The sequence below is a fragment of the Epinephelus lanceolatus genome, chromosome 4 (genome assembly GCF_041903045.1).
Source record: "Epinephelus lanceolatus isolate andai-2023 chromosome 4, ASM4190304v1, whole genome shotgun sequence".
NCBI classification, from domain to species: Eukaryota; Metazoa; Chordata; class Actinopteri; order Perciformes; family Serranidae; genus Epinephelus; species Epinephelus lanceolatus.
Genome location: NC_135737.1, coordinates 32,740,123 through 32,753,960, shown reverse-complemented (window position 1 = coordinate 32,753,960; position 13,838 = coordinate 32,740,123). Strand labels below are relative to the sequence as shown.

At 42.8% G+C, this 13,838-nt stretch overlaps 1 protein-coding gene across 1 annotated transcript in view; it reads left to right on the top strand.

Annotated features, from left to right (window-relative positions):
* The window catches only part of clpb (ClpB family mitochondrial disaggregase), a 49,161-nt gene that overhangs the window by 14,444 nt on the left and 20,879 nt on the right, over window positions 1-13,838 (top strand). Inside the window, exons 4-6 of the mRNA XM_033631742.2 lie at window positions 5,034-5,137; window positions 6,582-6,710; window positions 13,005-13,102. Coding sequence (XP_033487633.2) covers window positions 5,034-5,137; window positions 6,582-6,710; window positions 13,005-13,102 — 331 coding nt within the window. The remainder of the gene's footprint in view (window positions 1-5,033; window positions 5,138-6,581; window positions 6,711-13,004; window positions 13,103-13,838) is intronic.

Below are 13,838 nucleotides of genomic sequence, written 5' to 3'. Positions count from 1 at the left end.
ATCTGACCCCAGGTGTGCGCCAGGTGAGATGAGGTCAAGTGAGGTCCAGCGTCTGGGCCAGGTGGTCAGAGACATGGATGGTCAGTTCGGCTCAGGTGTCTATTATAGCACAGGGCCGACGGAAGTGTCCATTTCCTGTCTTCCCTCCGGGGCAAGATAAGAAACTAACACCAGCCTCGAGCCGTAACACCGGTCACCTGCTGGCGAACCTCGGCACGAGCTGGACGGTTAAATCTACCAGTGAATAGTGGTCATTAATTCAAGCTTTCGATACAAGAGCTGGGTGGTTGTTCAGCAGGGAGAACTTCCTTTATCTGGTCCAAGCATCTGTTGAAGTGTTCTCAAGGAAGATGTGAACTCCCTCTCAGCTCCAGGGGTGATGCTTTGCTCCTTAAAAGAAACTCTTATCACAATATTATATGCACATTTTGTCTCGGTTTAGCTATGAAGGTAAAATACTGTTGTAATTTACAGATAACATTGTTTTGACACTTATAAAATTTTATTAGGAAGTCTGTAATTTTAACTTTGGCCCACTCCTTTAAAATGGGAATTTAACCTAATTAACCTCTGCATGCCTTCAGTTTGGCGTCAAATTAGTGCTGCAACTCTCCTCCTTAATGTCCCAAATAAAGTTAGCCACTTGATCATCAGTTGATTAGCAAAACTATCAACTGTTTTCAAAAGCTCATTAGTTTTAGCACTATCCTGGATAATTAAATCTCCCTCTTTCATCTTTTTAGCTGCACTTCCCTCCTTTCATCCACTCCTCCTCCTCCTCCTCTCCGCAGTTTTCCTCTCTTTATCCCTGTCGTGTTTACCTTCCTGATGCCATTAACCCTTTTCAGACCATCTCGTTTCTTCACACAGCCCTGCCCAGCCTCGTGTGACCAACCGTAGTTTGTGTGCGTCTGTATGTGTCTCGGAGGATGCATCGATGTGTTTGTAGAAGTGCTTGCAAGGGTGAGAGGAGAGCCCTCCGTGGGTCAAGGCCCCCCTGCCGCCCCCAGCCACAGTGATACAGTAACAAAAGGGGACCCCCCAATAGTCCTTTATACTCCCTCAGCAAGGTCAGACACAAAGACCTGGCCAGGCTGTTCTCAGCATCGCTCTCCCACAGGAATGTTCTGTAGTGCAACACAAACTACTACAAGTCTGCTCTTATTTTAATTATGGTTTTTATTCTGTTTTTTAGTTTTACTGACATACTGGAGCCATTTATTTGGATGGTACACTGTACTGTGTGTACTGTGATGTATACTTGCCTATGTACCATGCGTGTTACTGAAGGATTCCACTAGAACCATACAGACCTAAACATGGAGACACTGGAGGAGGTTACTAAGTTGTTAATTCCAAAATCACTAAATCAAAGCAGAAAAAGCGACAATGAGGCTACCCTGACCCTACACAAAGCTACACCACTACTATCCAAATGCGACATATGTCTGACCCACGGCAGCAGTTTCGGGCCAGAGCCGAGGAAACACACGCATTTCCACTTTAAAAACGCTACAAGCAAAGGGCTCATGTTTTCTTGTATCACTTCTCCCTCGTCTCTTCCTAATTTCAGTAGTCTGTCGTCTCATGCCTGGCAGGTTTGGCAGAGTGCATCTAGTGCGCATGGTGATCTATGGCCATGTGATGCACAGATGATGATCACCACTCTTCCTTGTGTGTTGCGTTCATTTCTCTGACTGCTGGGAAGGCAGAAGGAAACACTGCCAACCAAGTCACCTTGCAGCCCCCTCTCTTTCTCTCGTTTTCCATCCCTCTCAGTTTTTCCATTATTTTACTCCGTCGTTCTGTCACTTTCCCTCTCTGTCGCACTCCCCCCATCTTTCTCTCGCTTTCCCGCTTAATGTAGTCTATGTAAACTTTTGCCATTTACGCACAGAAACTGCTGGTTTCATTAAAAAATAAATAAATAAATAAAATTAAAAAAAAAAAGCAGAAACCAAACGCGATTCAAGCCCCGGTTTAATGATGAGAAATTACGGCCTGGCGCGAACCTGGCGGGTCTGGTCGGGCCCAGTCGGAGTCAAACAGAGAATCAGAGCTCTAGTGTGACATAGAGCTGTAACGATTTGTCAACTGACTTATTAATCAACAGACAGATAAATAATTGTCAACTATTTTGGTAATTGAATGAATGTTAAAGTAATTTTTCATGCACAAATGGCAGATAGTGCTGTTTTCAGCCTCTTGAATATGAAGATTTTCTGTGTTTCTCTGTTTTATATTATATTAAACTGAATGTCATTGGGTTTTGGAAAGACTAAACAACACATTTGAAGACATCACTTTGGACTGTGAGATACTGGGATGGACATTTGTCACTATATTCTGACATTTTATAGACCGATAAAAACGCTTAATTGATCATTTTAAAAAAGTAACCAGCAGACTTAAATGATAATGAAATTAATGGTTAGTTGCAGCCCACTGCACCTGCACCCACCATTCATGTATGTGTTGCATCTTGAGGACACATTGTGTTAATTTCTGAGGATGTGCACAACCGATTTTGAGATGTAAGGCTCTGGGAAATTACAACCAGCATTTTTCATTATTTTCTGATAAACATTTCATAGAGAAATTATTTGCAGTCATCTTTAGTGTAAGTAAAAATGTTGGTTGCATCCATTTATTGTTACATACTCCAAATGTTATGCTGCTTCAGTCTACTGTCAAATGTGTTTTATTTTTAAGACATTTTTGTCCTGTCAAAATATCTTATTTTCCTTTTTAAAACAGTACTTCACTGTGTGTTACTCTTACTTTAATTTCACACCTCACCTATAAAGTGACTGTGTGGTGTTATATCAGAAGTGACTTGTGAAGTCTCTCCATCCTTCCTGAGGTCGTATCTCCTCCCAGTACTCGTTTTAAGAGCACAGGTCCTCCTAAAGAGAAGCTGTAGTCTGTTACGTGGTCAAGCACAGATGCTCTAAAAAAGGGGTCCGCCTCATCCTCCTATGAATAATCATTTTGCTCCATTTAAGCCCTCTGAGGCCTCCTGCCATAACCATTTAGCTGAAAATGATCCATCACTCCCTCCCAGGCTGAATTACACAGTCGCAGGTTTAATGGCAGCCAGCAGTGTACTGGCAGGGTTCATGTTTCGGCCATCGCCCCCGTCCTCTCTCTCAGTGGGCACACACTGGCTGACTAGTTTTTGTGTGTGTTCATGTGCATGTCTGCGTCTCAATGTCAAAGCCACTGCTCACGTTCACGGTGGCAAATGTAAAACGTGCGAGCGAGTGTGTTCTGTAGACGGAGAGACGGTACCTGGAATGTCCGTTGGGTCACAGTGAGTGGTGTTGCCGAGGTACTCGTGTTTGTTCTATAAGGCGGTACGCTCCAATGAAGGGCTACACACAAACACACAGACCCCCCCCCCCTCGCCAACGGCGCCGGAAACAGGCCCGACCCTTGCCCCTTCAATGTACACATATGTACATGTTACAAAGCAGACTACTGTGTATTGAGAGAGGGGAGCAGCCACTGGAGTGTATCCACCATAACGGAGCGGACTAGAAATGGAAGTAAATCAGGTGGAAGAGTCGTGGTCAATTGAGGAATTAACATCTGTGCAGCGTGTTTGTTTTCAAGCTGTGAGGATGGGAGAAACTTCGTTAAAGGGTCAAGGTTACACTCACAAAGGAAGCAAGTCTCTTCCCAGTCTTAAATCCAGTCTGCATCTTACTTCCTGTAACATGGCTACATTGTCAGGTGCTGTGACACATGCTTGCCTGTGTCTTTTTGGGAAACCGTGGGTACATTTACATGCACGCTAATATTTCACTGTTATTTCAAACCTGACAATATTCCAAGATTGATATGGGTCATGTAAACAGCATATAGCTACTTCTCTGAATGAAACTTTTTCTGATTAAAACATGGAATATACTGAAATTATTCGGGCTTTGTAACATTTTTTGGACATGTTTACAGCATATTTAGAACATACTTCTCAATTGGGATTTTTACCACACTTCTCGGCACACAGCTCTTGCCTATTTACTTTCGGCACTGTATGTTGTCATAAATTTGTTGTACACAAACCAACTAGCCAGCAGTTTCCAAGGCTGGTGTAGAAATGCATGCCCAAAATAAAAGCCCACATTTTTTGGTTGAAAGAAGAAACACAGCCACTTTAAACACCATTAAAGACTTCGATATCCATTTTTTGATAGGTGCAAATATTGCAGAAAACAAGCAATATGCGGCATGCTTGTTGAACTCAAAGAAGGTCCAAAGGCCAGAACGTCATCAAAATAAAATAAGTCTATTGCCTGCGATCAGCACCTCAGTATAATTTTTGGTGTGCGTTTCTTTTATATTTTAAACGTGCAAATATTGCAACATCAACCTTTTCAAGAAGATGGTTGAAGGAATGAAAAAGGAAGGCTGTGTTCACACGGTTGAACAAGAACTCTGACAAAATCCTGGCATGTCATGATAAACGGCATGTTAGGGCATGTTCATCAGAATATTTGCCATGTAAACAGCTTAGTAGGAATGTTGTCTTTTTTAAATAAGGGCTCTAATGTTTGTGGATATAAACATAAACAGCTTGATTAGGGTTGGGCAATTTGACTATACATGCTGTGGGAGTTTAGATGTTTTAGCAGGTAGCTGTCTCTTTAATATCTTTGGTTGTATTAGGCTACTGAGGGCACTGCTGCTTTATATGACAATATATGACAATAATAGATTTACAGTACTTTTGCATTAGTATGATGAAGAACATAATCTGTTTTTTTAATTCTCTGGATTTACCAAAATTCAGAGACCCTCAGATACTTCATTTTCTTACTATATCATGATATATATGTTGATGTAACAATATAAATGTATGAATGCCACAAAGACTCAATTGTATCTTTGAACAGTGTTGGCTGCAAATACAGAATTACTGCTGTGGAAAGACTTGGTCTGTGTGCACGTGTGTGTTAATATAATATGAGTTCCAGGCAGGATTGTTACATGTATTTAAATGTGTGTCTGTGTCTTTTGTTGTTTTCCAGTGTGGTAAAGGTTCTGCTTGAAGCCGGTGCTGACCCAAATGCCGGAGACGACTTCAACAACGTTTACGACACCTCGCGGGAGAAAGGCATCCACTCATTGGAAGGTGAAAGCGAAGAAAAACCCCACTTTGTGACTGTGCGTGCATCCATCATGCGTGTGTTTGTGTGTGTGTGTGTGTGTGGTTGGTATATTACACGTATGAATCCAAAGTGTTGAACCAGATATTATGAGACATTATAATTTGCATAAAGATTTGCATATATGTACATGTTTCATTTCTTCCCTGTTATTTATTTTATATGTTCTGTGACAAGTGGTGTGTGTTTTATTTGTTTATTCTTCCGAGCTGCACACACAAACACGGAGAAGATGGCACTGGCACACACACACACACACACACACACACACACACACACACACATACACACACACTTTACCCCCCCTAGTCTGTGTTGGGTTTCTGCAGACATATTTATATGGGATATGTATATTGCAGACATTTATATGGCTGTCAGGTTTGGGTCCACGTGGGGCCGGCGTAGCGTGGGGAAGCGTTTCCCAGACGCACGCTGATGGATGGGCTAGGGGGGCCTGTGCGACGCTTTATTGGGTTAGCTATGATTATCCCGCCCTGTCTCTCTCTCTCTCTCTCACACACACACACACACACACAGACGCTGCAGAGAGAGACTGTCGGAGAGAGAGAGAAAAAGAGTGGGATGGATAGATGAAGGGAAAGACTGATGAAGGAAGGAAACATGACAGGAGGAAGGCAGTGAAGGGGGCAAGGGAAGAAGCTAGGGAGCAGCGATGGAGCGAGGGAGGTTAAAGATGGAGGAGAAGGAAGAAGACGTTTGGGGTGATAGAAGGAGGGAGGGATTGGAGGAAATGGGTGGGATGATGAGGGAGTGAGAGGCGAGGAAGTCAGGAAATGGATGAGACAAAGTTATTGGGATAGAGGGAGCGGGGAGGGAGGACGAGGGTGCAAGCGATGAAAGGAATTGATGGATACGGAGGAGGAGAGGAAGGAGGCGGAAAAAATAAAAATGGATGATGGAGGAGTGGCACGAGATGAGTGCTCTTATGAAAAAGAGAAGTAAGGAGAGAATGATAGACTGTCTCTATTATTAGTGAGGAGCACAGCAGAGGAGACCCTTAAACACAGCTCACATTATTCCTATCGTGTCGGACAGTCAAGCTTAAATCTGTGAAAATGAACAACTCTTCCAACGCTGGAAACAAGAAAGACAATTTTGTAGTCTGCAGTGTTATCATTGTCACACTTTTGGAGCCTTACCATGACTGTGAATAGATTAAAAAACGCTATTCAGGCTCTCAAGGCTCAGACATTTCCAGTTAAAGGTGCTCGTTAATTCATCATACTCATCTTCTTAGCTCCACAGGGTTTACAGGTTGCATCTTACATTGGAGCCGGAAATAGTGTGTGTTTTGTGCCTTTTTTTCTGTCGACCAGGGCATGTTCTGCAAAAGGAAGCGCTTGTTCTAATCTTTCTTGTCTCTCTGTCATTCTCTGTCCCTCCCTACAGTCCTTGTGTCCAGAGAGGATGAATTCAGCAGCAGGCTCAGCAGCAGGGCCGGCTTCCGGGGTTGCACAGCGCTTCATTACGCCACGCTGGCTGATGACCCACGCACTGTCCGCATGCTGCTGGAGGCTGGTACGTTGAACCCCACCCATGAGGGGTGGGCGATATCGCCAAAATCTTTTATCATGTTATATTTAATTTTATATCATGGTAACAATATATTAGCCTGGTGAGACCATCCTGATGATGTGAGCTTTCTGTGTCAGTCTGGCCCTACTGCCACACCAAACACTGAGAAAAAGAAAAATTAAAACCCAATCAGGGATCCACACTGTAGTTGACAACGTAAGCAGCCAATCAGGACTGTGTTGTAGTTGATTACATAAATGCAGGTGGCAGCTTGCAGAACCGTAGTGGTGGCTTCTGCTCCCTAGTAGAGTAAACACAACAATAAGTAAAGTTATTGCAGAAATAGAATCCATAACAACATTTAAAGGGACAGTCACCCAAAAATGAAAATTCAGCCATTATCTACTCACCCTCATGCTGAGGGAGGCTCTGGTGAAGTTTTAGAGTCCTCACAACACTTACAGAGATCCGAGGGGGGAGTGGGTAGCAGCACAACTGCACACCTAATGGCTGACGGCGCCCCAGATTAAAACGTCCAAGAACACAGAATTGAAACCACAAAATGTCTCCATACTGCTCGACCGTAGTGATCCAAGTGTCCTGAAGCTCCGACATGAAAATCTATTTGGAAAAACGTCATTTGAACTGCTTGTGGTTCTCGTTAGAACTCTTGTAGTTCATGTAGTACTTAATATAATATTATCTGTAGCTTGTAGTTCTCATTCTTCTTCTGAAGAAAAGACGTTTTACGCTGGTCTTCCAACTGGATTTGGCAAAAGCTTGATTTATTAACTGGCTCCACTGGTGAAGATGTTCCACTGTGTTTTGTTTAAGTTCGTCTGTCAAGGCGAGCACTCCTGCCCACTGAAAGTGTTTGGGGCAGCAGTGGGGCCAGACTGATACAGAGAGTGAAACAGAATGTTGAGCTCATCTCACCAGGATGGTCCTACCAGGCTAACAATATATATTATAATACAGTAATTGCTCTGAATGTTCAGTTAAGGAACGGTTTGCTTACTTCATCACATTTGATTATTTTCTTCTTTTATTTGGAGCTTTAATACAAGCAAAAAAAACTGCCCCACATGAGACAACAAAAAAGAAAGGTTTAAGGTTCCTGAGAAATAATTTTAATTTAATTTAAAATGTTTCTACATCTACAACTTCTCTCTCCTCCTCCATGTCTGCCCAAAACATGCTACCCTGCGATGCTGGATTCACATGATCACGTGAGAATCCAGTCCCAATTTGATACACAGCCTGCCCCGAATAGCTTCTGCGATTGAAACTGTATTGCCAAATCTCTACCGGTGGACACATTTCTACTGTTATTGCCCAACCCAAGCATCCCTAACTCAACTTCAGAGTCCATGAGGGATCTCTGAGGGTCTAAATATCTACACATAGTCTGCAGTTTAATTTCATGGTAGTATGATTCTTAAACGTGGACCAAGAATCTCCTTCTTTTTTAGTATGTCAACCTAAACAGTGAAAATCTTAAGCGAGGTTATGACAGTAGGGGGTCCTTGAATTTGCCATGACTCACGTGTATGCTCCCCATTTACATTTATAGTATTTTGGTGTTTAGTCTTCAGAGAAAGGGAGGAAGACAACGGATGAGGATTTTTGCCACTACTGCCTAGATGATTCGAGTCCTGGGGCCCCCAGTAGTTAAGTAGGTAAGGCGTGTGCCCCATGTACAAATGCAGTTTCCTTGCTGCAGCAGCTGTGGGCTCAATTCCAGCCCGCAGCCCCTTGCTACATGTCATCCCCTCTCTGTCTCCCCACCTTCACACTTTAAACTGTCCTTTCATTGAAGGCAAAAAAGACCCCCAAAAACAATCTTTAAAAAAAAAAAAGATGATCCAGTCCGTCCCTCGTGAGGAAAAACTGCAAAAAAATCCAGCTGTCACCTGGACTCTGTCAGTCTCAGCTAAAACAAACTGACAGAACTCAATTATATTGTCGACCTGAAGGGAAAAGTCCCAGTGATTTAACAGAATGTCTTTATCTGTTGTTAGGCTGGATAAAGCTCAAGCTGTATTCAATTGACAGTTACTTTGCTCATGTAATACTGTGGAGGTTATGTTTTGGGAGAAGATTGTTTCTGTGTTGTTAAAAGCCAAAAAATATTTATTCTAAGGAGCAGTTTATTAATGCGAGGAAACAAATTGTTAATTCAAGACACATGTCAGGCTCCTCACCTTAGCCTTTGCTATACAAACTAAATGGTTCTCATTTTGTCCTCAGAGCTGAAGGCAGCATCACCTCAGCTTTAAGAAGCTTTCCATGTATCATCATCTTAACACTCCCACCCCCGAGTAATATAAACAGTATTACAAAGCTCATTTGAAATTGATCACTTGTTCATACCCCCTCTCTACTCACCCCCATTACACTCGCACCTGTCGTTGACTCAGCTCCACCGACACACACACACACGCACACACTCACACACACACACACACACTCAAAGACCCTCGGGGCAGAATATCCCCCTCAGTTTCCAGACGAGCAGCTCTTAAACAAGCGAGGCCTAGTTGAACTGTGACCTCCGCACAGAACATGCCCTTGGGGTAACTCCACAATCACAGAATGTGTGTGTCTTTGTGAGTGTGTATATGTATGAATATATGTCTTTGTGTGCACATGTGTGTGCTTGTGCATGAAATTATTAATATATTCATGTACGCTTTTTTGATATGTTTAAGTACGTACACGCCTTTTTGAATCTAACTTGGGGGGACATTTGTAGTCGTTGCTTTTTAGGCTGATATGTTTTTAATCTAAAAAGATTTTTCCATTTTTTGGATCAAACACCCCAACCACCATCAGTGCATACACACACACAAACACACAAGCTAGTATTAATGTCTTGTTTATGTTTATGATGGATGGTGCATCCAGAGCTCTGTCTGCTTGCCGCCCCTCCCGTCTCACTCCTGCGTCAGTGAGCAGCACTCTGTACGCTTAAACAAATCACTCGGTCTAACTTGATCAAATGTTCTGCAGACGCATTTTTGAATTAAAAAGGTAAGAAATTTCACAAAGCAGAGACATTTGTTTTAAGTCAATCTGATTAAAGACAGGGTGGGCTTTTGCGCACCCGACTGGGTCGTTGCCGGTTTGGCGCCACCATCGCGGCCAATAACAATCATGACATCACACACTGTCAATCACCGACATATTGCTGCCCGTGTGTGTGTGATTCTTTGTAATTAAGGACTTTTATATTAGTTTTTAATGCGTTTGATTATTGTTGACAAAGCGTGTGTTATTGCTACTCCCTTTTTTTCTTGAATCCATTTCCTCTTTGTCGCCTCCTATCCATCTTTTTTTACATCATCACAAAAAATCTTATAAACTGCACAGCTTCAGGACATCTATGTGGATTTGGATGTGTGTGTGTCGTCTGATTGTGCGTCATCTTCCCTTCATGGATGTGCACAATGCGTGCGGATCTGTGTGGAGTTGTGTGTCTCCTTTACCGTCTTATTTCCCTTGTGTTTGTGTGAGTCCACGTTACTCCGCCAGCCGTGGGTTTGCTCTTTTGGCCTTAGCCGGCCCTCGACTCGCATCTCCATCCATCACAGTCTCCAGGCCCACCCTTGGGCCTCTCCTCGCCCCTCAGTCCCTCGCCCTACCTGCGGAGGCTCTCTAGCTTCTCCCCAGGCTCCACATCAGGCCCGTGGCCACAGGCGCTCAGTAATGGACGGCTCCGTAGGTGGTAGGAGGCCAGAGGAGACACACATGCTCGCAGACACACACAATACAGATACAAGGACACACATGCACAAAGACCAGCAGGGGCTCTCTCCCACCAGCTGCAGTGAAAGAGAGGGAGGAGGAAATAGGAAAGAGGAGGGGACTCCTAATAGGCATAACTAAAGCACTCCTAATGAAGGGATCCTGTGTATGCGTGTGTGTGTGTGTGTGTGAGAGAGAGTGTGAGTGTGAGTGTGAGCGTTCAAATGGGGGGGGCTGTTTGTGTGAGTGTCGTTAGTGTTGATCCTGTTATAAAGTGCTATGGCCCAGAGGGTTGGCCTGATATTAAAGCCCTAAATGATGCTATTTATTATGTCCAGTGTGTGTGTGTGTAGGGTGGGGGGTACTTTATTGCTTTCCTCCCTCATGTTTTTGGTGGGTGGAGGGATTAGTGGTGTACGGTGGGATCGATAGCTTCGTGAGCAGGTCACAAAATTTAGGGGTTTATCGATAATGATCACAGTGATTATTAGTCTCTGCGGTCGGTGCTCAGAGCGAGAGGAACAACCAGCACCTGTAATGATTACAGGCACTGTGAAGAGTTTTTCTGAGTGTAGCTCACTCAGAAAAACTTAGAGTACAACTTAGTGTAGTTGAGATTTGGTACAAATATCCGCTCATCAGCTGAGCAGGTACAGCAGAGACCTGAATAGATAGATGATGATTCAATATATCTTAAAGGTGTATTGTCACTTATAATGTGTCAGTGATTCATTTTAATCACACTATATCCTCATAACATAGAGATTTCATTGTATTCCCTGCTGACTAATCATTAAGTGACACATTTTATGTCACTCCCTGCACTTCCTCTCGTGTGTCAGCAAATTTAAAGTTTGTTAAATTATATTAAGGCCCAAAACTAGCAGATCAGACACTGTCCGATCAAAGAGTAAGTAATGATGAGCACAAATCTGATCAAGCATTCAAACTGCTTTCACTCCGACAAAGGCTTTAAGCAGAAATGTGTTGGTGTCAGCTATTAAACATTAAAGGCGTCTTAATATACTGAAGAACCACAGTGCCTTGCATTTTCCCCTCTTGTTGTTGGACTTCAGTTTCAGTTTGTGAGAGTAGATGGTGCTATGGATGCCTTTTGTTACAGATTGATCGATTAGTCTATCAACAGAAAATTAATTGTCAGCTATTTTGACAATCAAAAATCTTTACGTCACCTGCCTCCATTTAAGTAATATAAGTCCTCTGGTTAAAAGGGTGACATAAGCAATGCAGTTTGACTGTACCTGAAAGAAGAAAGGTTTTCACACTGAATACCAAAAAATGCTGTAAGAGGATCTGGATCAATTGTTGTTTCAAGGATTTTGGAAAGGGCTTCAAAAGTGGAGAACCAATAAATTAAGCGACGCAGGCAAGACCAGAATGTATGAGCCAGTATTGCAAGGGAACTTTTACATCTATTACAAGAATCATCTTTGAGATTTTGGGTATAGATTGTTGAAGTCTGTGTATCATCTCTTTAAGTATTTTTTTTTTTTTCAAGCTTAAAAGCCAAACATTTGCTGGTTTCATGCTTCTTAAATGTGAGGATTTGATGCTTTTCTTTGTCATCATAATAATAAAATGAATAGCTTTGGATTTTTAGATTATTTTCTGACAATTTATCAAGAAACTAGTACTCGATTAAATGGGCAGATTAATCAATAATGAAAATAATCATAAGTTGCAGCCCTACAGTAGCCAAAGCCTGGAGGATGGCATGTCTTAGTCGTCAAGTATCTTCTAGAGACCAAAGCTACACCTTTGTGTGTTTGTGTAGTGTCACTTTGTTTTCTTACAAAAAGAGTCTTTTCCAAATGTGAAGCTGATTTTGCAACAAAAACAAAGTTCCTTACATTATTTATAGCATTTTCATTTTGTCTTGCTTATAGCTGATGCAATGGAAACATTCACCTGTTCATGTGGAGGCACATATGTGTGGGTTGAGCGTGGTGGCACAGGTCAGGGCAGAAGGCACCGCTAACCACCCTCACTGACAACTCCTGGCACACTTCACGCACGCTGTGACATTATGGTTCTTTTCCTCATTCATACTCCGACACCTTAAAGATCCGTTTAGTAAATTTTTTTTCCTCCGTTTGACCCCTCCTGCTGTGTGATGTGCGTGTGCTCCTGTGCCTCAATGGCCCCCAACCTGCAACAACCTGTGCTGTGTATGGATTGTATAATAACCCAGGGTGTTGGTGTGCGGGTGTCGGGGTCAAAGTGTGTGTTATTGGCACGCGTTGTAGATATGAACCCCCTACAGGGTCATTGCATTGCCCTATTGCTTCACTTCAGTTAGTCTCGGTGACCCCTGAACCCATGTGACCTCTCACCCCTAAGCTCACTTCCTCCATCGACGTTTTGAGCCTCCTGCTGAGGTGGAGTGTGTAGCAAAAAAAAAAAAAAAAAAAAAAAGAAATGTTGCTGCCCTGTTGTTAGTTTCTACCATTTTATAAGTGTCTACAAATAACTGGATTTGTGTATCTAACGTATGACCTGTATGTTTGTGTGTTGCATGCTTGCATTCAGGTGCCAACCCCCTGCAGACCAATGCTTTGGGACACACAGCACGGGCCTACGCTAAGGAAGGAGAAGTGAGCAAAGTGCTGCAGGAGTTTGAGGGCAAGGTATGACACTCATACACAGACACACACTCCTGTACAGACTGTGCAGAATGTACAAGCAAATTAAAAACATTAGTTTCCATGTACACTAATGTTTTGATGCTGCAGTAGTTTCCTGTGGCCTGGTCTGTATGACTCAGCGCTATTCACTCAGCAGACATCTGTGTCATTTACTTGCCTTCACGCACACAGACACACACTCCTCAGGAGGTCTGTGTCACTCTGCTGACTGAGTGACAGGTGCTATTGAGTGTAAGAGATGTGAAAGCTGGTCGAGGTTAACTGGGGTTAAAAACGTGCTGAACAAGTTGGATTATATATTAACAGTATATAGATATTGTTATATGGGGCTCTATATTAAACAAATTAAAAAAAATAGTTCTTTTTTGTGAAATATTTTTTCCGATAGTTGGTATTTTTTCCCGATTGTTAACATCGGTTTTAAACTGTGAACTCTGATTGAGGTTGATCTCGAAGCTTGGTTATCTTGTATCTGAGCGATGGTGTAGCATCAGCTGACTGCAGGGACCCCTCTCTGCTCAGCTCTCAGTATTTTCACTGGTGTATAGTAGTAGAGGTGAGGTCAGCTGTTTTCTTAAATAAAACTTGAGTTACCCGTAGTTATCTCCCAGCTTGACAGCGGGCCAGAGCTAAGCAAGATGAAGAGAGAGAGAATAAACAGCCAGCCTCCACTGCGGGGTGAAAACCTGTAGTCTGAGAGGACAAAGAGGAAAGGATG